We start from the raw sequence: 27,312 nt of genomic DNA, 5'->3' as shown, positions 1-27,312 counted from the left end.
CAATCTTACTTTTTGGCTGCGTAACTATTTAAACAAAACTCTTCGTTTGCTTTTATCGTGCACAAGATACTTTATACTCGTCAATCTTATTTTCCACGAATAAGCGTGCATTCATGAGTTTATTTATTATTTTTATTTTTGTTATTGAGTTTCAATTCGCAAACAGAACACAGATTTGTCTGGAAATTAACGAAATTACTCGATATTCGGATGCCGTTTTCATCCAGATGACAAAACGCCGACTGCTGTGCTTGGTTGTGACCGGTCTCCTGTTTCTGTTAGTTGTGATTTACAGTACGAATTTATATTTCATCAACTGGCTTGCAACGGATGAAACATCGTCCATGCGGGATGCATTGCTAGAACAGCAGGAAAAGCGTTTCAAGCCGCAAATGCTTGCAGCAAACAAAAGTGAATTCCGCTTCGGGCTTCAACAGTCAACAAATGATGTTTATCCTGCGTTAAGTCGAGGAGAGGCACTCAAAGTAGTGATTGAATCAAGGATTCCCAAATTGAAAACCGCTTTCAAGAACAAAAATCCTCGCTATTATCCGGTTAAACGCGGATTACTTCGGTCTTTCAGTGCTTCTACGAGCTTCAACTTGTCTACCGTATGGAAAATTGCTAGTTCGGTATGTTCAATTCTTTTTCGGAATAATATAGCATTTCAGGTTTAAAATTTGTTTCGTATTCTAGTGGCCTCATGAAAACGAGATTTATCCTCAAAAGGATGAAAAGATTGGCAAAGTTATACGTGCTTTGCAGGAGGCCGAGATCTTAGCTGCCAGAAACACGCCTCGAGGAACCCAGTTGAAGCTGCTGTTCGATTTAGCTGGAAAGCAAACTGTTCTTTTTAAACCTAGTTGGTATAGCAGAAATACTACTATCGATGGCTTGGTTTATTCCGGAAAGGATCGTCACAACTCGGAAATTGTTGCTTTTCATCTAGCGGCTATACTGAACCTCCGATGGACTCCAATTGTTGTCGGCCGACGGATTTCCCTGCTGGAAATTTACCGATTAGCTGATCAAGAGCTCAAGGAGACAATGATTAGTAAGTATTTGCTGGCCCAGAGGATATTGTAATTACCAATTCTCTTACATTTTCTATCTAGAAATCGACACTCGTCAATGTGTCTATGGCAAGTGCTATTACTGTAAAAAGAGTGAGGCTGTTTGTAACGACCCAAAAACGGGTACTCTAGAGGGTGCTCTCCTTCTTCTGATTCCGGGAAAGTTTGCTAAGTATCGTTCACCCTGGCAGAGAACGTATCAAAACGGGGTATCAGCTGAGTGGGAGAAAACGGATGCTTACTGTGCTAAAGTTAAGGAAAAACTACCAACAGTGCGATTACTAGATTTAATCGATGTGGCCATTTTCGACTTTCTTATTCAAAACGGCGATCGACATCATTACGAGACCCGTGACGAACGAGTGCTACTGATGGACAACGGGAAAGGATTTGGAAACGCGTTCAAAGACCATTTTGACGTTTTGGCGCCCTTGTACCAGTGTTGCATGTAAGATTCCGTCCAACGACAGTTTGATCTAAACAGTAACTGATACTTGTTCTAGGATACGTAAAACCACCTGGGAGCGATTGCAAATTTTCTCTGGCGGGGCTATTACGGAAACTCTAGTCGAATTGAACGAAATAGATCTACTGTATCCATTGCTGACCAAAGAGCACTATATAGGAATAGAAAGGCGTTTAATTTTAGTGTATACAACCGTTGAGCTTTGCAAGGAAAAATATGGTAACAAAGTGTTCAGATAGTGTTTCTTGTTGATTTGAGTACTTTCTCTAGTGTTTTATTGAATTTACATTATTGTCGATTACAAACGATCTGTCGATACATAATTCTAAATCCACGTCCAACCCGTTCGTTGTTTGTCCGAACCGCAACTACAATCGGTCCTCCACTGTCGTCTGTAACCGGACTGTTTTGGGTGTAATTAGCAATGCTTGAACCAGCGTTCAAGCGGTCTCCACACAGCCGTATATAGTTGATAGTAATAAAATCATCCGGACAGCTGTATATTTCAACGCCAGCTGTGTTCGGTTTGGTCAAGCTGCTGCCCTCTTCGTCCACGTTGATCATTTGAAACGTGGTAGCCTGTCCATCTTCCGCCACGGCCTCAAACATTGTGCTGCAGAAGTTGGGTGATCGTTTGATGCAGATTGCATAGTTTAGGCTATTCTGTAACGATGTAACGATAAAAAAAACATATTCAAGTAAATAATTGATAAAGGAACTAAATTTACAGAAAAGAAATGAGCCGTTGCGGATCAGAGTGGTCTATGTGCCATCGAGCGAATTTGTCAGGAGAAGAAAATTTCGAAAACTCTCTGAATAAAATTCAGTTTAACGGATTCTTTAAAACAAAATGTTCTAATATAAAGGTTATGAAGTGTTTTAACATGTGAATACATGAAATGGTTGTCCGACTTTTCCTAGAAAACCATTCCCCAGAAAATAAAGTGTCGAAGGATTTTCCCCAGAATGAACCATTCTCCAGAGTACCAAATCCCAGAATATACTAGTTACCAGAAATCTGAACCCCTGAAAGTACTAGTTACCAGAAAACCGTTTCCCAGAATACACCAATGCCCAGAAAACTATTCTCCAGCATCACCGTCACCAGAAAAAAAAATTAGTATTCAGTTATTATATTGTTAACATTCTAAATTATTTGTCATTTGAATTAACACTTGCGTACCAGACCCCTCCAGAGCCCGCACGAAGCGGGAGCACGACCGCAGACCCGTGACCCGGCAGCCACGTGACCCGGCAGCCCCGTAGCCCGAGTCATCCCAGTCTTCAGAGCCAATCCTTATCCCGAAGTTACGGATCTAATTTGCCGACTTCCCTTACCTACATCGATCTATCGAATAGAGACTCTAAACTTTGGAGACCTGCTGCGGATTCGGTACAAGCTGTTGAGAGAGAGCTTCGATTTTCAAGGTCCAAGAAGAGAATATCGACACATTAATTTAATACCATGCTCTACTAGCTTGTCCAACCATATCTCTCTATGAAAGACTTCCATGGCTAGTATGACTGTTAAACAGAAAAGAAAACTCTTCCGATATCTCTTGTTGGCTTCTCGAAGGAAAGGATTCATGTTGCCATGATTACAAAGGCGATACCGTTTCCGGTGTGCACGCCAATGCAAACGTATACTCAACAGGCTCCGGAATTGTAACCGGGTTCCCTTTCGCTTGTTTAATATATACTAGTGGATGTTGCATCAACCCAGGTAAACGAACGAACCTCTACAGAGGTAATTTCTGCTGGGGGGCTGCCCCCCATGTGAACTAGATTAACCGAATTAAGATAAGAAGGGGTATTTTAGATTTTTGGTCAAGGAGCCTCAGAAATCAATTCGCTACTGTGTTTATGTGGTCGACTTGTGATGCTCATTCAGCCAAAAACGATTACTGAAAGTTGTCTGATTTCATGACTATGGCCTGGTGTCAAGCGCTTACTTATTTACTCCATGAAAGAACAAATGTATTAGTTGACAATAAGTTGGTACAAATGATAGAATAGTTATTTTTTTTTTTTGTTAGGGAATTAGAATTACGTTGTCCATTGATGTGAACTTTTGTAATATATATCCCAGTCAATTGCAATACGTGTCCCCTTGCAAAATACAATGACCACTATTGTTGAGTGATCAGGTACCTGCACCGACACGCTCCCAGTCAGGTGAAATATGGTTTATGAAGCCAATCACCTTCCCAGGATTCAAAGACCAAATCTCTTTGGGCTGTAAACAGCCACTGCCAAGAAACCTTGATCTGCGTTTAAATAATGCACCACAACTGCACAGCAGATGTTCCGATGTCTCGCTTTCCATATTACAAAAGCGACAGATATCATCCTGAACCCGGCCAATGTTCTTTAAATGATATCTACTCGGACAGTGCCCCGTTACTAAGCCGACGTATGTACAAAGAGCTCTTTTGTTGAGCTCTAGGAGCTTTTTCGAATGATTCTCGTTTGGTGTGATAAATCTTTTAGATTGGGAACACTTTTTGACATCAAACCAATTGGTTATCACCTTTTGTTCCTCCCAGCGTTTAAGCTCCATTTTCACTGCACAGTTTGATATACCGCAGAAAGGTTCTGGGCCGATAAACTGTGAGTTAGATCCTTGTTTTGCAAGTTCGTCTGCTTTTTCATTCCCACCAATGCCACAATGTCCTGGAACCCAATACAAATTTACTGAGTTTGTTTGACATAGCTGTCGCAATGTGAGAATACATTCCCAGACAATCTTGGATGTACATTTATAAGCATCAAGTGCTTTCAGTGCTGCTTGACTGTCAGAGAAAATACAAATATTTGCATGTATGTATTTCCTAGTCAGACATACATTCGCACATTCAAGGATTGCAAAAATCTCTGCTTGAAACACTGTTGGCCAGTGTCCCATTGCCACTGAAATATTAATTCCAGGGCCGAAGATTCCTGCACCAGTTTTGGTACCTATTTTTGAGCCATCTGTGAAAAATATCGTTGAACCGGGACGGACATCAGGAACTCCGACTTCCCAGTCTGCACGCGACGTTTCGCATACCTTGTAGGGAATATCATGGTTATCCTGAGGTGCCATCCAGTCTCCATTCATACTCATCACTGGCCCTCTTTTGAAAAAGTCCAGTATTGTCAGGTGACCCACAAGATCACCTGACAATATAGTTTTTGTTCTTTTTAGCTTCAAGGCACTCTTCTGCTTCTAGTTGCACGTATTCGTACAACGGCAGCAGATGAAGAATTGCATCAAGAGCTTTAGACGGGGTGCTTTTCATTGCTCCTGTTATAGCAATGCACGCAAGTCGTTGAACTTTATCTAGCTTTGTTCTAGCGGTGGACTCTTTGGTTTTTGGCCACCACACTAACGCAGCGTAGGTCAGTTTTGGACGTATAATAGATGTGAATATCCACATCACCATTTTCGGTCTCAAGCCCCACTTTCTCCCAACGGTTTTGGAGTACAACCATAATGCACTGACCGCCCTTTAGCTTTAGCTTGGCATCAAGGATAACTCCTAAGTATTTAACCTGTTCACTGAATGGAATTTCTACTCCTCCAAGCTTGAGAGTTTTTAGATTGAATTTCCTCTTTCTAGTGAAAGGTACGATTACAGCTTTTGTCGGATTAATGCTGAGACCCTCCTTTATACACCAAGACTGGGTATACTCCAGAGCCTCCTGCATTCTTTCCGAAACTATGTTGTCGAACTTTCCTCTTACCAAGATGACTATGTCATCTGCAAAGCCCACAACTTCGAAACCTTTTGCTTCTAAGCTTTTGAGAAGATCGTCCACCACCAATGACCACATAAGTGGCGAAAGAACACCTCCTTGCGGACATCCTTTCGTTGCCCTTATCGTGATAGACGAGCCTCCCAACTCAGAAGTGATTTCTCTTTTTGCAAGCATGGTATGAATCCAGTTAACAATGCTCGTGTGAAATCCTCTGTTCTTCATTGCACTAGACATTGAAGAATAGGACGCATTATCAAAAGCACCTTCAATATCCAAGAAAGAGCACAGAGCAATTTCTTTAGCTGAAAGTGACTTTTCAATTTTTATGACCAGCGTATGAAGCGCTGTTATAGTGGATTTTCCAGTTTGATAGGCAAACTGGAACTTTGAAAGCGGTAGAATCGTTATACATTTCAGATATACATAAACTCAGTTTTAACAGATTTTCCATGTTAAAAAATAAAAATGCATATTTCTTCGTTTTTGGATAACAGTTTTCTGGAAAACGTTATTTTCTGGGAAATAGTTTTCTGGGCATTGATTCATTCCGGATAATAACTTTCTGGGGATTAGTACTTTCTGGGTAGCAGTTTTCTGGTGATTGGTACATTTTGGGATTTTGTTTTCTGGGGAAAAAGCTTCGACGTTTTATTTTCTGGGGAATAGTTTTCGAGTAATTGTTATACAATCCATGAAATTACTATTTTTTGGCGAAATAAGTGATTTTACCATGCCAATGTACATAGACCACTTTGACTTCATATATATTTCACTGAAATCCTCGTATCGTTTCGGAACAGAGTGGTCTATGTACATAAACATAAATAAAAATGACGTTAAGTCGTATAAAATGGCTAGTGTCATATGTTATATGATGTGCATGGCATGTCACAAGTAACACGTGACGTGTAACATTACATGTAACACAACATGTTACGTATTACATGATATTTGACATGTTACATTACGTGTAACATGTTACAAATCACATGTTACAGGGCAAGTGACAAATTACATATCATATGTAATATGTTACATGTCACATGTTACATGATGGTATTACCTCGATTTATGTACATAGACCACTCTGTTCCGAAACAGAATGGCCATTCTGTTTCGGACGAAATTTCAACATGGTATAAATCACCTTTTAAGTTCGATTTTTCGAACTTTTTCTAGTCTCCTAACTTTAGCTTCTTGAGTAGATGCGGTTTATGTAAAAAACTCATTTTTGGAAAAATGGTCTTTAGATCACTCTGTTCCGCAACGGCTCAAATATAGAGCTCAGCATCACGTGTAGAAAAATGTAACGATTTTTTCAAAGATATGATGCACGAGATGCAACATGGGTTAATGCAACATCAAGAAGAAGTATATGGTACTATAGCCCCATCCTGTTTTTGATCTTAATCAATGAAGCATGGCTTATAAATACTACGGTCACAAACAAACTGACGTGTCACTCGATGACGGTTTCATCGACCAGAAAAATAACGATAATTTTGAAATTTTGCTTAGTGGCCAATAATGCCGCTAGTGCACATTCATTATCAAAGACAAAAACCATCAATAAAGCCGCTTGTGTTGATTTAAGCAAGCGTGCGCATCCATTAGCAAAGACAAAAACCGTTTTACGAAAATAAGTTAGTAGGCAATAAGCTCGCTCACATGGCGCATGAGTGTAACGTTTCGAATAAGGACGAAGATTTTTCAGTTTTTTTTGTTCGAAGAGGCACGTCTGTTTGTCTGTGCTACGGTGTTGTATACAAATCGTGCAAATACGCAAAAAAAAGCATGGATGGCAACTCTGCTAATTTTCTATGTTAAACAAATCTGGCAACCATATTTAATTTTACATGACTTTACTGCGACTCTACGTACGCACTGGAAAGTGAAATAAAAATTCGAAACTTTGTAAAACTATATTACTGAATTTTGAAGCTTGTTCCATCACATACTCACAATACTTTTAATTATAAATGCACCACACGTAATATCAAGCATGGTGAACACATTTCCTCTTAAAAATCACAATTCACGTGTTTCACAAAATAAATACTAATTGCGAAACTTATTCTGTACGAAAAGGACCACGCATGAGATTGTTTGCTTTGCACTCTTGGAGCTTCGATTTGACGGTTAGTTTAGAATTTTTGACCTCACTCTTTGCGTATCGGTACAACATCGTTCGTAAAAAATACATTAGGCACTGTTAATTTTTAACTAAGTTCGATGTAAGACTTGCTCCCTGTGTGATAAGAGCGTCATAAGTGATAAATCGAAATCAGTCAAAGGTATTTTTAGCAGCAACCTAGTTATCAATGTTGCTGGAAAACGACGATGCTTTTTGCATTACGTAATATTCAAACGAGCTTTGAAGGTTCATTTCCCACAGCATGACGTACAGAAATGCTTGGCTGCGTTCGTTTGATTTGTTTTTAAAGGCGACTTTGGCATTACTAATTTATGTATAGGGATGAAGGCGTTCTTTATGGACTGAACGGTCTGCGCCAAACAGCGAGAAAGAAAAAAAAAAAAGAAAGAAGGCGTTCTTCGGTATTTGATTAAAAAATTAGTATTATATTATTATAAGATACGGAATTTTCGTTCTCAAAGAAAGTGAACAGGATGTATCAATGATAATGATTGTCTAGTTCAAGAAATAAACTGTGAAAATGTATGTTTCAAATCACATCAACAATAGTAAATAAGGTAAGATTTTTTTTCGAAGATTGTTATCAAATTTAAGAACAAACAAATTAAAATTTAGAAAATCAAATGCACAAATCAGTGCAATAAGGAACAAATAACAGAAATGACTATATTACATATCGATTGTCGGTCTAAGGCCTATGGTTCTGTTTGTTACCTAAGATACTCACCAAATAACTCGGATTGCGCTGCTCTACTATAACAGAATGATCGTCATAGTTGAACGATTTAATATATCCATTCACGCTGTCGTAAAACTGCAGACATCCATCGGGAGCTTCATCGGTTACCAACTGTGAATGAAAATGGCTTACAAAGGTAATTCGTATTTTCATATAACAAAAAACGACGTCCACTCACCTGAATTATTCGAATGCTAAATGCTTTCGGTTGATCAGAATTAGATACGGCAGTCAGGTACAAAAAATGGGAATACTGCCTGTCAATATGAAGAAATACTGAGGGAAAAATTAAACAATAAACATTTATTTGCATGAATTTCGCTTACCATGCTGGCCACTGTTAACACCGCATATGATCGGATATTTCCGATAGCTGTTCTGAATGGAAATGATAAATTTATCCTCCAAACAGTTACCGTCGATAGGCGGGGCCATTTCGAAAAATATAAACTCCAACAAAACCTGGCGCACGTTCCAGCGGAGTCCCACTGACAAGGTGCAAGTCAGTCTGCTACGGACCGCCAGCGGATAGTTTGGACTTTGGAAGTAGCTTAAATTCTGCGCAGTCTGCTCGTTACAACCTAGTTTAACTATCGGTGAAAGTTCTTATTACATCTTGACCAAATTTATATATTGGAAGACTTACAAACACAGCAGACCCCAAAACCAACTGCGCACAAATCGAGTGGCACACCACCTAGTTGGTGGCATTCCACCTGGTGATAGCAAACACCGTAAAGCCTCGTTAAGTTATCACGTTTTGCCACGCAAGGTGTGTTTTCGAATCTAATCACATCGAACACACTGAACAATGTTAGCGGAGATTTGATCTTTTGTATGACTCGTGATCCGGTTGAGTTAACTGCGAGCCCATGCCCGAAAAGCTTCTGCAGTCTTTCGCTGATTAGGGCAAGTGCGTTCTCGATTCGGGTGGGTGGTCGCATAACATTACTGGTGGCAGTTGCGTTGGTTGCGATGATCGACGTAGGTGTAGCGATGGTGCCGCTGCTGATTGGCGATGGTTCATTTTTTGTGACGATGACCGACGACGGTGTAGACAGGCTTTCTTCCTCATTACTTTCATTTCCTATTACTGGAAGCACAGGCTCGGCTTGCTGCTGCTGCTTGTTAGCGATAACTTTCGGATCGTAACGTAATCCATATTCTACCTTGTAATCAATGTACTGAAGTTGGCTCCTCCCAAGTAAGTCATGCAAGCGCTGGTGCTGCGAAGTTGGCAGTTGATTAACTGAAGCATTGTCGACAATGAGCACGTTTGGAGGAATGTCTGAGATTATGAATGATTGTTAATTGTTGAATCAGATTGAAATGCTTAAGAATTCGATTCTATATGTTTAAAAACATTAATTATATTTTATCTAGATCTACATCTAATAAACGTCTAGCTTTCATTCCAGTTAAAAAAATACAAATCGTTTTCGTTAAAATGTACACTCAACACTAACAATAAATTAATAAGGTTCAAAATCATGCATCTACCTACGTTGTTGTTTAATTGATATTTCAGACTTTTAATTAATGTAACCAGTGTCATTTCTACTCGGAAGTGGTTTATATACACTCTGCCAAACCTAAAATCATATCATTATTCATTATGTCCAATTTAGTTCGTTCCTGCACTTGTTTCGCTGTATTCCATTGCAAAACAGATAAAAAAGCAGTATTTAGCATTTATTTGTTGGCTATTTATATGCTTTGAATTATGTTGTCGATCAGATAGAGCATTCCTCTAGACTGCTAATCTAGAGTTTACTAGAAGAGCTAAATCACGGAAAGTTCTTTTAATTATTTATTGCAATTTCAACTTTCATTGACACCTACCAATCTTCTTACATGCAGAGTATATTTTAAGACAAGTTATTTGATTCAAAGCTACGTGTTATTCAGGCAAATAAAGCTCAACAAATACTCAGTTTCATGCATTTCAGCTTTATTAGCTTCCGTTTATTTTAGTTCTCGTGTTTTCCGGTATGAAATTCTTCAAGTATGAAATTCTGTAGATGGAAACCTTCAGAATGAATGGTGACATCCGCAGAAATAATCATCAATTATCATGCGTGTCATCCTTAATCGTGTGATCTTTATTAATAGATTTAACTTATTACCAAACTAACAATAAAAATACAGATACATAATCGTTTACAGGATATTGAGAATAAAACTTGATGTTGAGTGTGTGATTTTGGAAAGCAAATCACATTTGTTCAAAATTTCATTATTCTAAATATTTAAAATTTTACTACCTAGCACCTGTGCTTATTTTATCTATTGTTAATATAAACTATTGACTGGAAAAGATTAACCTTATGTGAGAGCAGGTCTGGAAATGTACGAAGCAGTCCTAGTCCTATCCCATTCATTTAGGTTTCTTCTTAAAGTATGACGTGAAAACTGCATTACTTTTCCAGACCTTCGTCATACAATCTTGGATGTTAATGATTGCCTCGCTCGGTCCGAATGCTAGATGTTTTGGCAAGTTTTCAAACGTAAATCCTGCTCGATCTGTTTTCAAGTAGTTTCTGATACGTGTCTTGTAGTTTTCAATTCTGAATTGGTGAGTTGTTCATAATTCTTTGCAACTATACTTCAATAATATAAAACTCCATAAATTTCTTACAGAAATAATGCCCGAGAACAACTATAGTATTATTCAGACGTTAGAACATAAAGACACTGTTTTGTCGGTGTTACCTTCGTTGTGGATTATTAAAAACGGATGGAAGTCCTATGAAACGGACGATTCTGATAGCAGTAGCATTGATGGCGATGATCTGTGCTATTGGCCTAAAGGTATTTCTGGCTATCGGTTGCTGGAAAAATCCAAAAAAGATCCCAACGTCAATCCGGACATAAAAATGCTGCGGCCCTTGCGGTGCACGATTAAGCGAAACAAATTTGAAAATTATTCTGAGGTAAAGAGGTGTCCATTCGAAGGAGTTTTAGGTCTTTCTACAATTTAAACGTTCTAATTTAAGGCGTTCCAGGAATTGGAAAGGCTGGAAAAGGTTTCGGAAGAATATGGAACAATGAAGAAGATGAGAAAAGACCGACAGTTACAGCCAGTGCGATCATCTGAAGAACCAACAAGCTTGCTCCAGAGTTCAAATGATGATCCTACTAAAGCACCGGATATACGTGAACTACTGCAGTCACTGCACGAGAAAGTTGATAAGAACACCAGAATACTTGAAGAATACAAGCTTGCTGAAAAAAGAACATTCACGCTTCTCTCCCAAGTCAATGCTAAATTAGATGTCCTTGCCAATCAAATCAACTTGAAAAACTTTGGGTCGCAGAATTCCCAGCGAGTCGAAACTTTGTGCAACGAAACAATAGCTGCCCCGTTGAGTCCAATAAAAAATTTCGAAGAACTGCAATCTCTTGAAAAGCAAGCAAAAGATCAGCAGTTCGTTGAGGTGGTCACCAAATATTTTGGCTCCATGCACGGTAAGAGTCGATACGTTGGTGAAGGTGGAACAGTTTGCCTGCAGATCATCGACTATTTCTTCGATAGAGAATTTCTACTGACCTGCTCGTGGACCGGAACAAGCAGACCGAAAAACAGCGATGAAGTTACTATGCCCAAGATTCCCTTCTACAAGTTTGATAGAGTTATTGCTCTGTTTCATAAAGTGGTCACGTTTTCCGATCCAACGTATCCGCTGGTCGAGTGCCAAAACTTTCTGAAACGTTGTTTGCGAAATGCCAAGCAACGATTCATAGAAATTAAAGGAGTAAGAGCTTCGTCGGCAAGAAAGAGACGCAAACAAAATCAAAATCAATCGGTGCGAAGCAGCGTGGATGGTTACCAGGAAAAGCAGGATGAAGAAGATGAGTCATCGATGACATGTGAAGAACCATTCGTGAAGTTTGAAGAAGCGTGGATGGATGAGGAAGAGGAGAACCAGGATGATGCAGAAGACTTTGATTGATCAGTTCAAATGCATCCGTCGCACAATAGCTCGGGGAGTAAACTTTGCGAATCACATAATTCTGCCTAATGCTGAAAGTATTCCAAAAGGAAAAGTTTATCGTTTGACTTTGATTTATATTAGTTATTAAACAAAATCATGAACAATAAACAATCCGACAGTGGATCTTTGAAAACTTGTCTTTGCTTTTATAAAGATTGGCCTCTGTTTACAGTTTAACCCTCTCCCAGCGGAAAAAAAACATTTTTTAGTTCGGAAAATGTCTTGTTTTAAACTCTCAACCCAAATGTTTCGTTATTTTCTTATATTTGTGACTCTCAGCGTCCCTCATAGATTTTTATTCGACCACCCTAATTCCTGATTTTATTAAAAATTTGATTTCTATCAATCTTTTTTTTTTTTAAATTTAATCCGATACAACCCTGACAAATTTTATTATTTTTCCTATGTTGACGCATTTTTTATTAGGCAAAGCAATTTTAGTTTTTATTAATTGTGGTATTTTTTAGAACAATCACTCAACCTAAAGATTAACAGGGTTTCTAGCGTCTGAAAGTACCCAAAAAACCTGGAGTTATCAGGGTATCTAAAAAAAAACCTGAAAAAACTTGGAATTTCTAAAACAATTAGGAAACTTTGATTTTTTTTGGATCCGATAAATGCCGAAAATTGAGATAGAGTAATGATTTGTTCCTAATAGTATTGAATGATATTACTAGAGAGCTATGAAGGAAAGGAAATGGCGTAATAACGAAAAATAGTTTTCACAATGAAGGACAAGGTAGATTGGTATTACAATTATTTTTTCAGTTTACGGCTAGTTTGATGGAACAATTTCATGCATCTAGCCCACCTGGGAAGCCACAGAATACAAAACGATTTTCGGCAATAAAAAAATATTTTTTTCTGAATAACGACAGATTTTTTTAATAATATTTTATTGCATGAAAAATCCCTTTTGAATTTTTAGATCATAGATTTTACTATGAGCGTTTTGAAATTAATAGCTTAAATGGGCCAATTTCGATTCTTCATTTCATAACTGAAACACAAGGCATTAAAAGGTTGAAACAAAAGGCTGTATTGAGGAACAAAATTCTGCAAATAAGTTCATAGGCAGAGTTCAGAGCGTCTTTGCTTTTTTAACTTTGTCATTCAGATCCCTCCTGATCCTTCTGATGTTTTGTATTAAAATAAAAATACCATCAATGCAATTAAATTTTTATGCAAATCTTGTTTAACAGCCTACTAAAACTTATGAAATGTTCCTAACTATCTGTGATCATATCCGGTTTTTATAAATTCAGATCTTTATTTAGGATTTATTTTCCGGTGAGACGAACTCAATTTATCAGTTAAGCCGAACAACATTGGTATCAAAATTTATGATATCACTTCAGGAATTGATTTTCGTTTATTTTGAGTTCATCTGATGAGTTGTGTCCGAAATTTCCATTCCGGACCAGATTCCCGATCTTGAACATGGTCCCAGAGATCCGGATTTACAGGAACCATATGGGAACCAACGGCTGTTTAGGCCCTGTATATTAGCTTGAGTGTGACATCACATTTCAACTAAAAAAGCCACATAACTGTACAATAGAGGTACCCTTAGGAGCAACTAAAATTTTGATATTATTCTTGTATCCTTCATTCATACTTGCACGATCACTGTTATTTTGGGTGAGATTTACTTGATATAAAATAAAGGACATAATTCCTTTTTTAAAGTTTAAGAAGCACAATGTTCGTTATTTTTATTTTACCGTGCTTTTTTGTTTATGAATGACAGCGCATTACTGCAAACGTGACATAATTGAATAGAAGGGGATGAGGGAGGTGTGACAAGGGGTAGTCATTTTTTTCCAAATTTTGCGTAACATCATTGGGAGATGGCCTAAATATGCAAAAGTTACAATTTTGGAGCCGGTTTCCTCTCGCTCCGTGGGATTCTTTCCATTTTTTGATGCCGTCTGAAACCTTTAATTATGGCTAATTCAATATGTTCAGAAATAAACTGATACATTATATTTGAAGAAAGTTAGATAAGATTGTAATTAAATGTTGTATTGAAGAAGCAATTCCTATTAAAACCAGCCCACTGGTTACATGAAGGTTCAAAATGAGTCAAGTTATTGAATGCCAATGTTAAATAAGTAATGAAACTGCGTTAAGTTGATCAAGTTGATGAACCTCTCGTTAACTGGAAATTAATACTTATTTGGACCCTTTGTTTTTCGTCAAAACTTGTCTCACGAAAATTGCTCTAACTCTTGAATTTCTTCAAGCAGTTACTCAAACCAACATGCCAACGAAAAGAGAAAAAATAGGGCCTTCTTTTGCAAAGATCAAAGTGGGTGGTAGCCATATTGATTTTGGCTAGAAGTGAGGAAATATTCTCCAGGGCTTAGACTTATAAAAAAAGGATGCATGAACTAGAAAAAGTTGAGCACCACTGCGCTATAGAAAGGTTGCTTCTTATAAGTAGGTCTACATTTAAAACCAGCGCACAGTGGTCCATTAAGGCAAAAAGTGGAACTTTATTCTATAGCGCCTTTTACCTTCATCTTAGCTTTAAAGTGTCTTCGGAACAATTGTTTGTATGAATGACCCGCATAATCGCAAATTGTCAAAAAGTATGAAAAGTTTATTATACTGAAAATAAAAAAAATAACTTTTTTGTGTTAAGAAGAATAGAAAAAATATGCTGAAATGTGCAATAACTTTGTAAGAAAAAGTCCTGGAGATGTGTGGTCTTCAACAAAAACGTGTGTTTTGTATGTCCAAATGTTTCTCCAGAACAACATTTTTTTTGTAATATGTAGCTAACAAAAGTCAAGTGCAAAAAATTAACTTTTTAGTAACTTTTACAGAAAATACTCTGTAACTCTGTACCCAATGCAGATAGGAATTTTGTTTGTTCAGCAAAGATTCATATTTCTGCACGTTCTAAAACTTTGCCGAATTAACCATTCCTCTATCTCTTAACACTAAAAAGTTAGTATATTTGATATGGTCGGCGTGCAACCAGACCGAACCAAGCGCCATTTTTTTTTTGAAAATTGAGTTTTTAACACTAGTGGATGTTATAATTGATAATCTATATTTCATGAAGAAACGAAATCATTTGAACAGTTTATAATGGTATTATAACAAAATTTCTCTGCAGCAGCTTGCATGAAGCATACGGGGTGAGTAAACTTTGTTCGCCGTTTACTCGAAATAATGTTTTTGGTGCTTGGTTCGGTCTGGTCGCACGCCGACCATATATGAAAAGCTACTGTAACATATGCCGTACTCTAATACTGGGACAAATGGAACCTAAAGGAGTTTATAGTACTTTAGCTTAACTTCAAGGAAAAGTATTGACTTCATAATTCCACTTGCCCCTTTTCAACTTATACGTTCTTGAAGTTATTGAAAAAATAAGCTAAAATATGAAACAACTTTGTAACGAAAAGTCCTGGAGATATATGGTGTTTCACAAAAATGTGTGTTTTATGTGCCCTAACAATTCCTCCGAACAATACTTTCGTGTAAAATGCAACTAACAAAAGTTAAGTACAAAAACTCACTTTTAAGTAAGTTCCATGTAATATACTTTATAACTTTGTACCAAAAGAAGATAGGATTTTCATTTGTTCAACAAAGTTTCATATTTTTGAATCTTCTACAACTTTGCTGAACAAACTATTCTTCTATCTCTCAACACAAAAAAGTTATTTTTTTTATTTTTAGTATAATAAACTTTTCATACTTTTTGACAATTTGCAATTATGCGGGTCATTTATACAAACAATTGTTCCGAAGACACTTTTAAGCTTGGATGAAGGTAAAAGGCGCTATAGAATTAAGTTCCACTTTTTGCCTTATTGGACCACTGTGCAGCGGAATGGAAAAACTAAAATTTTTGTTGGCGGAAAAATCTTCGACAAAGTTGTAGATCATTTGATTTTAGGCGACTTTATAGAGGAATACTTTCATGTGGCTTTTGAATTGGCTTAATTTTCAACAGACTCGGGCCGTTCTTAGCTTTTAGATATCGGAGACCAGTCTTGTAATTCTGGCCTTGTACACATTGTACACATTCTTCGGTAAAGTTATAGATAAGCTGATTTAAGAGTTGTTCATCTGCAAGTTCAATTATTTTCAATAAAAACTATTTTTTTTTCTGCAATCATAGCAATTTTACGTAATTTCAAAAATTTTTAAAGTTAATTTTCAACGTCAATTTTATTTAAATTTTTGTCAACTATTAATTCAATTAATAACATTAATATACGACACAATCTTTCCGGTAGCTTTGAAAGGATGAAAGTGCTATAAGAATGGCAAAGAAAAGACTTTTCTTTTCAATTCAAACATAATACGCAAAATTTATTTTAAAGTTTAAGATGCTCAAAGAATTTTATTTTTTTAATTCAGATTAGTTTATTTATAGACAATATGTTGTTATGGCAGTAGTTTAAAAAAGAGTTTTTGACGAAAAATGGCACTTTGTTCAAAAAAAGGGAGGGACCAATGGAGCGAGGGGTGGTCCAATCGGCATCGAATTTGAGATTTTTGCATTGTGAAGTTTGAGCCAAATCTATAATTTTACTAAAAAATATGTACAGTCTCCGGGATTGCGGACTTGCGGGTTCAAGTTGGGAAATTGCGGGTTCAAGTCCCGTCGGGATACGGGGTATTTTTCCAAATCTGTATCATATTTCCAGTTCGCTTATTTTTCGCTTTCCCTACTGCACACATTGCCTACTTAATGAACTTGAATGTTAACGGGTAAAAGCCGTTGTTAAAAATAGAAGTTTAGTTCGAATAATAAGTTAAACATTTGCGTGTAGTTATAGCAGCTATTTGGCTGGGAAATAATATAGGTAGGTATGATAGCATGGCAGTCAAACATTCAACCAGCCAGCTCATCAATTTTGAATCTTCGGCATCATCGTTCCCATGCAGCACCAAGCTACAAAGCAACGACGATTGGAATATGAATCCTGGAACGTGACAATTGAACGAGGGACATCGCGCCGCCACCGATGATGGTTCCCAGCTGACCTCAGCAAGCTAGCTTAGTAGTTAGGTTGTTAGACGGTTAGGAGAAGAAGTCACAGTCAGTTCTAGTTTAGATTTGGTAGTGAATAGATCGTTTAGTGAATACTAATGTTTTTTAAAAAGTTCTTAATGGAAAGAAATCCATAAGTGGCGCAGTCGACGGCCCTTTCTACGTAAAGAAAAGTGAAGCTTGAACAAACGCTAGTGCATTAATAACAGTTGACCAATAAGGGCAAGTGTAATTTGGAACTCAACCCGTAGCGCCAAGTGCAAGTGCTTTTTGTTGAACAATCTCTGTGTTAAAGTGCAAGTGCGATTGTGCTCGACCCTGTAGCTTAGGACGCCCGGCGAAAAATTCATCGAGAATTTGGATCCATCCCCCGACACGTAGGCAACTTGTGACGTCCCATTCCAGCAACACTTCTTCTGAGCGGTTGGCTTCAGCCATTTGAGATTGGGAGAACAACACAAATCGGTGAGTTAATTTCATCTTACTTTCAATTTATTATATGCCTAAGTATAGGCCATTTCCTAAATTATAAAAGCATTAAAATACAATAAAAACACAACCATGGCTGAGGGATTCGACCTTCAAGCCATGTTCAACGCGCTCAATCAATTGGAGCATCGCGTTAATGCACTCCAACATGAAAATGCGCAACTGCGAGCGGATCAGTTACAGCAACAACAGAATCAGCTAGCAGTAAATGCTGTTGCAGCACCTGCAGCACGCGGGCAACCGCAATATTTTCAAAATACCGGACCCAATAAAAACAATCCCGACGTATGACGGGAATAAAAAGCAATTAAGTGCTTGGCTATCCACAGCCGAACGAACTCTTAATCTATTTAGAGAGAGAGTAGCTGTAGATGTTTACAACATCTATGAACAAACTGTCATAAACAAAATCGAGGGCAAAGCCCGTGACACTATTTGTGTCAATGGGAACCCATCGACATTTGCTGAAGTCGCGGAAATTTTACGCGCAATCTATGGTGACAGAAATGACATGTCCACTTACCAAACACAATTATGGTCATTAAAAATGGAGAAATCTCTCCACACGTATTACAAACGCACGAAAGAAATAACGCAGAACATGAAATCGCTTGCTAAGCAGAGACAACTGTATAATAACCATTGGGAAGCGATCAACGATTTTTTGGATCAGGAATGCTTAGCTGCATTCATAAATGGATTGAATAAACAATACTTTGGATATGCCCAAGCCTCTAAGCCAGACGACTTGGAAAGCGCTTACGCATTTTTGTGCAAATTTCAAAACGCGGAGCATACCAAAAAATATACTCAGGCTTACGAACAAAACCAGAACAGAAACAAACAAACATTTAATAAACAATTCACAAAAACGGAAAACCAGACACCTAATGCAGGAAAATCTAAACCACCCTCTGACAGACGTAAAGTAACTCCAATGGAAATTGACCCTACACTGAGGTCGAGAATTAACAACCATGATGCAGAAGAGGAAAACGAAACTGAAAATAACACAGACGTTAGCGAAAATGAATCGGATGGTAACGAAGAAGTAAATTTTCAAATTGTGAGTTTCAAAGAAACTCTGGAATAAATTCAAAAAATGGACTACCGTACACAATTATAAAGTTTCCATCGGGCATTAAAGCAAAAATTCCGATTGATAGTGGTTCTAATAAAAATTTTATTTCGTCTCATCTTGTTCCAGAGTCGAAAAGATGTTCTTTTTTATTTATTCAAATTTCATAGTTTTTTTGATGGCATATTAGGCTACGAGACCTTATCACAAATGCAAGCTGTATTAGACATAGGGAAAAATGTTCTAAAATTTCCAAAAAAATCAGTCAAATTAGAAATTAGAAAAATGGGACTTCCTGACGTAGTGATAAATGAAAATTCTGCAAAATTAATAAAAATTCCAGTCTGTGAGCAAAACGGCGATGTTTTCCTGGCAAAAACACTAAAACTTATGGATATTTCTATACCTCCAGGTGTTTATTCCGCTAAAAATGGATTTATTTTAGCATTGGCGACGAACCGTGGAAAAGACATTGCATTTAATTGGGTAGAGCCGATCAAAATAAAAAACATAGATGAACTAAGAGAAATAAATTCAAATCAATCCAATTTTCAAGACGAAAACTCATCACAATATGAGGAATTGGAAAAATTGATTCGAATAGGGCATCTTAATTACGAAGAAAAACCTGCATTGCTTAAAATCTGAAAGAAAAACATTCACATTATTCAAAAAACTGATGAAAAACTTTCGTGCACAGCATCAACAAAGCACCGAATTCGAACTGTAGATGATGTTCCTATTCACACAAAAACATATCGGTACCCTCACATTCACAAACCTGAGGTAGAAAAACAAATAAACGAGATGCTTGCAGATGGAATCATTCAAAATTCAATTTCACCTTGGACATCGCCTATTTGGATAGTTCCAAAAAAAGGACGATGCCAGCGGTAAGAAAAAATGGAGAATTGTGGTCGACTATCGTAAATTAAACGAAAAGACCATCGACGACAAATTCCCAATTCCTAATATGGAGGAAATTTTGGATAAGTTAGGAAGGAGTGTGTACTTTACCACACTGGACCTTAAATCAGGGTTCCACCAAATAGAAGTGGACCCTAAGGATAGATCAAAGACAGCTTTTAGTACCGAAAAGGGTCATTTTGAATTCATTCGAATGCCCTTCGGGTCAAAAAACGCGCCAGCTACATTTCAACGCGCAATGAACTGTATTTTGGGAGACTTAATCGGAAAGTGCTGCCTTGTCTATCTTGATGACATTATTATTTTTGGAAACTCCTTGCAACAACACTTGGATAACCTTAATAAAGTTTTGAAAAGATTTATTGAAGCTAACTTGAAGGTTCAATTGGACAAATGTGAATTTTTACAAAAACAATGCGAATTTCTTGATCACATTGTTACAGAAAATGGAATTAAACCAAATCCAAATAAAATTGATAAAATTTTGACCTGGCCTTTACCAAAAACAACAAAGCAAATCAAGGGATTTCTTGGACTTCTTGGTTATTATAGGAAATTCATAAAGGATTTTGCCAAACTTACGAAACTTTTGACAAAATGCTTGAAAAAAGGAGCAACAATTGTTCATAATGATGAGTTTAAAGATTGTTTCAATGACTGTAAGCAAATGTTGATATCTGACCCTCTTTTTTACGATATCCAGATTTTGATAAGCCATTCATTCTTGAAACCGACGCAAGTGATTTTGCACTCGGTGCGGTTCTTTCGCAGAGATTCGAAGATTCGAAAGAGCATCCAATAGCGTATGCATCACGAACTCTGAACGACACAGAATGTAATTGGTCTGCTACCGAAACGGAACTTGCTGCTATTGTATGGGCCGTAAAACACTTTAGGCCATACATTTATGGTACAAATTTTGAGAACTGACCATAAAGCTTTGGTATGGCTCAGACAGAAAAAAGATTTAAACCGTAAACTATTAAACATGAAATTGGAATTAGAAGAATATGAATTCGATGTTACTTACAAAAAAGGCACACTAAATAGGAATGCGGATGCACTATCAAGAATAGAGCCAGAAAAATTAACAACAGCCGAAATTCATGCAACCAGCGAAGATAGTATGACACAACACTCTGCTGATACGGATGATGGAGACTTCATCCCTAGCACAGAGAAACCATTAAATGAATTCAGGAACCAAATTGTTTTAGAACAGTCTTCTGAAGAAAGTACAGAAACCTCTGTTGTTTTTAGACATCATATGAGAATGACGATTAAAAAAACAAACTTTAGCCCCGCAGTTTTAATAAATATTTTGAAAAATTATGCAAGTCCTACTTGTGTTAATGGACTTTACTGTAGCACCAATATACTGAATAGCCTACAAATTATATATAAAAACTATTTTGCGAGAGCTAAAACTCTTCGAATATTTTGGACTGAAAAATTTTTAACCGATGTCTTCGACGAAACTGAACAAGATCAAATAATTCTGGCACAACATAATAACAACCACAGAGGAATTGTAGAAACAACTAAACATATTTTAACTCAATACTATTTTCCAAAGATGAAGGCAAAGGTAAGTCGTTTTATTAATGTTTGTAAATTATGTCGAAGAAGCAAATACGAAAGACATCCTTATAAATTAAAATACAAATTGACTCAAACACCTGCTAAACCATTGGAAATCGTCCATATGGACATTTTTATAATCAGAAGTAAAAATTATCTTACTTTCTGTGACAAATTTTCTAGACTTGCATTAGTAATTCCAATCCGTACACGAAATACAATACATATTCTTCAAGCATTGGCAAAGTTCATCTCTCTACTAGGAAAACCTAACCTAATAGTAATGGATTCAGAAGCCTCTTTTACATCAGCATCTATGCGTTTCTTGAGGATAATCAAATAGAATATCATTTTACAAGCATAGGCCAGTCATCTTCAAACGGCACCGTGGAAATTATTCATCGCACTCTTAGAGAGTTGCACAATATATTATCAAATAAAGAGTCGACTAAGGACTTATCTGAATCTACAGAAATAAATTTAGCAACTGCAATTTACAATGATTCAATACATTCCCATACTAATATTACACCAAAAGAACTGTTCTATGGTTTTCGAAACGGTGACACTCTCCTGAATAACCTCGACGAGCGTATTCGTTTGAAAGAGAAATTATTTAAGAAATTTAAAGACCAGGAATTGGTACGAAAACGATCGGAAATTGATAAACTGAATCGAAACAGAGGAAATCATGTAAGCCTAAACCCTGGCGAAACAATGTATGAAAGAAAACGAAATAACTTTAAACATCAGGAACGATATAAGGAAATAACAATTGCAGAAAACATGGATGTGAACATACTTGATGAAAATCAAAGAAAAATCCATAAGTCTAAACTAAAAAGGAAACGGAATACGACATAAACTTATTTTACAAGTGCAAGCAATATACTAAAACATTGGATACAAATGAGTTAAAAAAAAACAAATTATTTTGGATTCAAACACTAAATTATGAGTATTTTGCTAGCACATTCATGTTGTCTTCATTTATATTAATATTTCTTTATTATTTTAGGTCTGGATACGATGCGGTGGATCCTGTTTTTATTCTCCATTTTCCCAATCCTATCAACCCACCTTTACTTTCAAGCATACGGTGCACACCTAGAAATCACGGACTTGAATGACAACCCAGGTATTGTAGCTCTTAAAGTAGGTAACACTTTCATTAGAGAAGGATATGATTGGTTAGTTCATACATTCAAGTTAGATACTTTTCAAGAAATTTTAAATCAGTATGATATAATGATAAGTCAAATAAATTCAAATGTAAACATGAAAGATTTTAAAGATATTCTAAAAATGAAATTTATACAAACAAGCTTGACATTACAAAAACTTAGTCCTAGAAGAAAAACAAAGAGAGCTATTAATATTCTGGGTACGTTAATTAAAACCATTACAGGAAATTTAGATAATGATGATCTAGTTACCTTAAATCAAAAGATTAGTTACCTACATTATTCAAATAAGGATCTTATTATGAATAACAATGAACAAATTAAAATAAATAATCAGTTTCAAGACAGAATTAACAATTTAACAAAAGTAGGGGTTTTATCCAAGAGCATCCTTCAAGCAACGGAAATCAACTATATTATTGACAAATTGGAAAATTCAGGAATTTCCGTAAACAGTGACGAACAGGTTTACGAATTTTTAGAACCAGCAGCTTTCTACAACGGTTCATGTATTGTGTTTCTCATAAAAATTCCAAAATTCTTACAAGGAATCTACCAGCAAATTATTGTGGAGAATATTCCCATCAATGAAGAAAAAATACCGATCGATTTCACGCACGCAGTTTTAGGGACGAACGTAACATTTGTCATGAACGATACTTGCGTAAACATCGAACAAAATATCATTTGCAAGTTACAGGCAATGAAGAATGTCTCTAATGATATGTGCATACATCGATTATTAAGAGGGAATCCCAGTAGCTGTCCATTTAAAAAATACAATGGAATTCATGAAGTTAAGTCCATGGGAAACGGAAAAATTCTGATTCGAAATGCTAAAGCTGTGCAATTAAAAAACAGTTGTGGTTATGGTCCTAAAAATCTTACAGGATCATTTCTCATCACTTTTAGAAACTGTTCTGTCGAAATAGAGAATCAATCGTTTGAAAACACCCAATTGGACTATAGCAACATTTTGGAAATGCTACCATTGCAATCAACATTAATCAACAAATCGAAGACTATAGTAACAGACACACAAATCTTACAACAATTACATACCAACAGTAGAAAGCGTATTGAAGTTTTGGAAACAAATAATCATCATGTTTCATACGGAGGAACTTTCACGGTAATCATCCTTCTAATAATAACTGGTTACCTGTTCAAAGAAATAAGGACAATTTGGACGAAAATTGTAATCAAACCAAGTAAACCCACGGACACCAACATCGAGTTGAACCGGGACGGTTCAAGCTAAGAAGGGGGGAGTTATGTCCGAGCCTGCCAGCTTACCCTTATCATATCGTGGTTATCACCCAGCATCAGACGAGCCAACTTCCCAGCCATTTCTTTATCATATCGTGGTTATCACCCAGCATCAGATGAGCCAACTTGCCAGCCATTCCACATTGCAGTTCTCACGCAGCGTTAAACATTCAACCAGCCAGCTCATCAATTTTGAATCTTCGGCATCATCGTTCCCATGCAGCACCAAGCTACAAAGCAACGACGATTGGAATATGAATTGGAATATGAATCCTGGAACGTGACAATTGAACGAGGGACATCGCGCCGCCACCGATGATGGTTCCCAGCTGACCTCAGCAAGCTAGCTTAGTAGTTAGGTTGTTAGACGGTTAGGTGAAGAAGTCACAGTCAGTTCTAGTTTAGATTTGGTAGTGAATAGATCGTTTAGTGAATACTAATGTTTTTTAAAAAGTTCTTAATGGAAAGAAATCCATAAGTATATATTTTTTAGAATCGCAATTTTATTACCTACAACTTTGCTGAAGACACCATTTAAATCAAATAAGTCGTTTTTCTGATACAAAATATTTCATTCATCAGTCACATTTTTGGATAGGCCCTTCTGAAACAGCAGTCGTGAGTCTACATGAAAAACTGATAGTGTAGAATGACCTCTTTATCAACTGGGAACAACTGTGCAAAGTTTCAGTGAAATCGGAAAGGACATCCTAAAAAATTATTTGTTTTATTTTTTTTATTTTCGATGGAATGCCTCATCTGTTATGCCGGTGTTCGGCAGTATTCAGCAAAAGATATAAGCTCTTTGATAGAGGGCTATTAGAACCCTCGGAAATCTGGAAAACAACTTCCAGTATGGTTGTGCGCTTCATACCAAGTGTTATACCGGACTGGACTAATACTATTGATTATAACATGACGGCCATTTTCCAACAGTAATACGGTATCATGACTTAACGAAAATTAAAAAGGGGCATTTGTCATATAAGATAAAAAAATTGGAACGGAAAAAATGTTTTGAGTCAAATCTGAAAAGTTCGTTGGCAGGTTTTTTTTTTGCACACTTGAGACAAAATGACCCATATATTACTGAGATTCCATCCAACTGTAATATTATTAGACTATATTCCAGCTATTCCGAACTAATCTCTATGTATAACCATTTTCTAGCGAACAATTTTAAGACTTTCAAATAAGGCTGATACAAATTTCAAATTCTTTTTTTGTCCAGGGTTATCAAAGTTAGCAAAGGGGGTGGCAAAAAATAAATAACACCGAGACGAAAAAAAAAAGAAATATCTTTGATCAAAGTTTGTGTGCAAGTTATGACGTTTGTAACTTGCACTCAAATGTTGAAAAATAACACTTTATTATTTTTATTATATATTTCGCTTGCCTTTCGACGACACTCTCGCTGTCACCTGACTTGTTTGTTGCTAAATTAAGCATTTATGCTGTCGGAAAACCAATGAAATGAACAAAACGGTTTGAGCTTTTTTTTCTTCCCCTTCCAATATTCAAGATTTTTGAAGGGGGGGGGAAATAAAAAATTAAAATCAAATTTGTAACGGCCTAACTTGTTCTAACTGAAACTGCTTTGTTATTCCCGCGGGGTAAAAATCTAGTCTCTTCTCCGGGATGGACTCTGACTCTGATTAAATATTCTTACAGAAGTATATTAACCGTGAATTCTAAACACTGCCCTGCGGTACATTTCATATTTTTGCTAGCGATTCAAGTGAGTCGAACAGTCGTGAATTGATTTCATGGTAAACTCAATAGCAACTTTTGTTATTTCCTCGCAACTTATGTTACTCCCACGAGGTGTCTACGACATCTTTGTCACCACTTTTGAAAACAGAGACTAATTGGCCTAATTATTATTTCCGATTATTTCACTTATTCGTAATCGCTAGCGCCAGTAGCGAACGTTGTAAACCGTATTGCATCAAAGTTCGAACACTTAAGCTATGATGTAACTTCTTGCACTAGAAAATCAACGAAAAATGAATCTTAAAAGTTTACAATGTTGCTTATTTGATTTATGTCGCAATTAAGTGCTATTTATATTGATTTAAACATGTTTTGTATATTAAATTAACGAGAATTCAGACCTCGGGTTTGATTCAAATTCCGAACACTTCAATGTAATCACGAAGAAATAGATAGGGAAACCGTCTTAACACTGAATGTCACTTTTTTCAACGCCTGCTGGTTCCCTGGAAGTGGTCCTACAGTAAAAAGCTATACATCACTGGGTGAAGGACATTCCAAGGAACAAAATGGTATATAATAATCATACTTTTGATCACTCTAGCTATAATAATGTGATTTTTATTCCGAAGTGTTCGAAGTTAGAGACTGTTCTAAGTTTGAGTCAAAATGGTATTATGTTTACTTTTAACACATTTTATCGAGGAATTTAACCTACCGATGCTTGCAGCTTCATTCGTTGCCAGTTCTACGGAACCATCTATTTCACTTGAAGCCAAAAATGTGCTGTTAAGCTCATTTGATGTTTCATTAGCGTTACCTTCGGATAGCACCCCGCTAGGTTTCATGTAAAACGTAGCCAGAACGGAAACCACCAACAATCGTTTCTTATCCATATCTTTTTCGAGTGTTTCAACTATCAATCCGTTTGGTGAAACCTGCGACGGCAGACTGGATGTCACCAGCCACTTTTTTTTGCTTCTCATCAGGATGACAATTTTTGCACCATCCGCGATGAAAGTTATTACGGCCGTCCGGATGGTAATATTTGACGCTCCCTCACTGTGCGGCGTCTGAGATGATTACCGGCAATTAAAAGCTGAAGCAGGCCGTAACCGTATCGAAATGTATCTGTCCATATCTGAGGGAAAAATCACGCTCTCACCTTGCTACTGCTGATGCTGTTCGCATGCGCAATGCAATTGGTAACGTGTAAAACAGCGTTCCGTTTTTGCAAGGGCCTTCCCAAGTGCCCGCACTCCGTAGGTGGATTGTTTGGTGGTTATGGTCGATTTGAGTAATTGTACTTCAAACGTTTGATGTTTCAATTATTGAAAGCGATTACTTTCGTTAGAGAGGCTTTCTATACATGTGTTGTTGGTATGCACTGATCATCTGAGGAACAGAGTGGTTCAATCTTATAATTTTTCAAGCACAACACCGCCATGGAATTCGTGACTGTCGTTAAAATATGTTGCTTCTTTTTCTGCTTGCATTATTCCAGATCGACTATAGCAGCAATACGGATCTCATAGTTTAGTTTAGTTTTTTTTTGTTGAAAATCATGGGTTCCGAGCAATCTCAACTGCAGCAACAGGCGGAGGGAGCGGCCCTTCGGAGTGGTAGTCTCAGGGCACAATCAACCAACGCTACCCCAACGCCCACCAGATCCGGCGCTGGTGCAAAACTGCACCGCGGAAACACTATTGCTGCAACGGAAATATCGGCCCTCAATTTCGACGACAACGGAGCTGGTCCTAGCTTCCCGGGAGCACCTTCTTCCGCGTACATCTGTGATTCTCGGCCGGTGTCACCCCCGATGAGTGTCTGCTCGGACTCCGATCTACCATACATATCGTACACCGATAAACCCATAGGAGGT

At 37.1% G+C, this 27,312-nt stretch overlaps 3 protein-coding genes across 11 annotated transcripts in view; 2 read left to right on the top strand and 1 right to left on the bottom strand.

Annotated features, from left to right (window-relative positions):
* The first annotated feature begins 127 nt into the window (after window positions 1-127).
* Window positions 128-2,203, top strand: LOC129716892 (glycosaminoglycan xylosylkinase homolog). The gene is made up of 4 exons (XM_055666736.1): window positions 128-632; window positions 697-1,054; window positions 1,116-1,521; window positions 1,577-2,203. Exons 1-4 carry the CDS (start codon window positions 228-230, stop codon window positions 1,776-1,778), a joined length of 1,371 nt encoding a protein of 456 aa, XP_055522711.1. The 5' UTR covers window positions 128-227; the 3' UTR covers window positions 1,779-2,203.
* LOC129716845 (uncharacterized) lies at window positions 1,764-27,078 on the bottom strand. 2 transcript variants are annotated; one of them, XM_055666688.1, is made up of 7 exons: window positions 26,596-27,078; window positions 26,149-26,529; window positions 8,821-9,462; window positions 8,501-8,764; window positions 8,353-8,450; window positions 8,163-8,285; window positions 1,764-2,202 (listed from the first exon to the last, which is right to left on the bottom strand). In XM_055666688.1, exons 2-7 carry the CDS (start codon window positions 26,414-26,416, stop codon window positions 1,828-1,830), a joined length of 1,770 nt encoding a protein of 589 aa, XP_055522663.1. In that variant the 5' UTR covers window positions 26,417-26,529; window positions 26,596-27,078; the 3' UTR covers window positions 1,764-1,827. The 2 variants fall into 2 exon arrangements, with proteins under 2 accessions (XP_055522663.1, XP_055522668.1); XM_055666693.1 differs by lacking the exon at window positions 26,596-27,078 and having other exon boundaries at window positions 8,821-9,400; window positions 26,149-26,309.
* Window positions 7,739-27,312, top strand: part of LOC129716857 (BLOC-1-related complex subunit 5) — a 57,297-nt gene continuing 37,723 nt past the window's right edge. Inside the window, exons 1-5 of one of the 8 annotated variants that reach the window (XM_055666721.1) lie at window positions 7,739-7,992; window positions 8,051-8,310; window positions 10,604-10,749; window positions 10,815-11,107; window positions 11,171-17,288. In XM_055666721.1, coding sequence (XP_055522696.1) covers window positions 10,820-11,107; window positions 11,171-12,127 — 1,245 coding nt within the window. In that variant the 5' untranslated portion in view covers window positions 7,739-7,992; window positions 8,051-8,310; window positions 10,604-10,749; window positions 10,815-10,819 and the 3' untranslated portion in view covers window positions 12,128-17,288. Of the gene's footprint in view, window positions 7,993-8,050; window positions 8,311-10,603; window positions 10,750-10,814; window positions 11,108-11,170; window positions 17,289-22,282; window positions 24,158-26,934; window positions 27,311-27,312 lie in introns of those variants that run through there. The other 7 variants (XM_055666734.1, XM_055666715.1, XM_055666729.1 and 4 more) reach the window with 7 other exon arrangements.

The sequence above is a fragment of the Wyeomyia smithii genome, chromosome 1, assembly GCF_029784165.1.
Source record: "Wyeomyia smithii strain HCP4-BCI-WySm-NY-G18 chromosome 1, ASM2978416v1, whole genome shotgun sequence".
NCBI lineage: Eukaryota > Metazoa > Arthropoda > Insecta > Diptera > Culicidae > Wyeomyia > Wyeomyia smithii.
The sequence above is the reverse complement of the archived record's forward strand: the minus strand, read 5'-3'. Positions and strand labels throughout refer to the sequence as shown.

What these genes read in the sequence shown, in the direction of transcription:
- LOC129716892 (XM_055666736.1), top strand. Translation starts at nt 228, where the DNA reads ATGACAAAACGCCGACTGCTGTGCTTGGTTGTGACCGGTCTCCTGTTT. An exon ending in TATGGAAAATTGCTAGTTCG is followed by an intron (nt 633 to 696) that starts GTATGTTCAATT and finishes TTCGTATTCTAG; the next exon opens with TGGCCTCATGAAAACGAGAT. An exon ending in CCCTTGTACCAGTGTTGCAT is followed by an intron (nt 1,522 to 1,576) that starts GTAAGATTCCGT and finishes TACTTGTTCTAG; the next exon opens with GATACGTAAAACCACCTGGG.
- LOC129716845 (XM_055666688.1), bottom strand. Translation starts at nt 26,416, where the DNA reads ATGAGAAGCAAAAAAAAGTGGCTGGTGACATCCAGTCTGCCGTCGCAG. An exon ending in TGTTAACAGTGGCCAGCATG is followed by an intron (nt 8,451 to 8,500) that starts GTAAGCGAAATT and finishes TTTTTCCCTCAG; the next exon opens with TATTTCTTCATATTGACAGG. An exon ending in AGCGCAATCCGAGTTATTTG is followed by an intron (nt 2,203 to 8,162) that starts GTGAGTATCTTA and finishes ACATCGTTACAG; the next exon opens with AATAGCCTAAACTATGCAAT.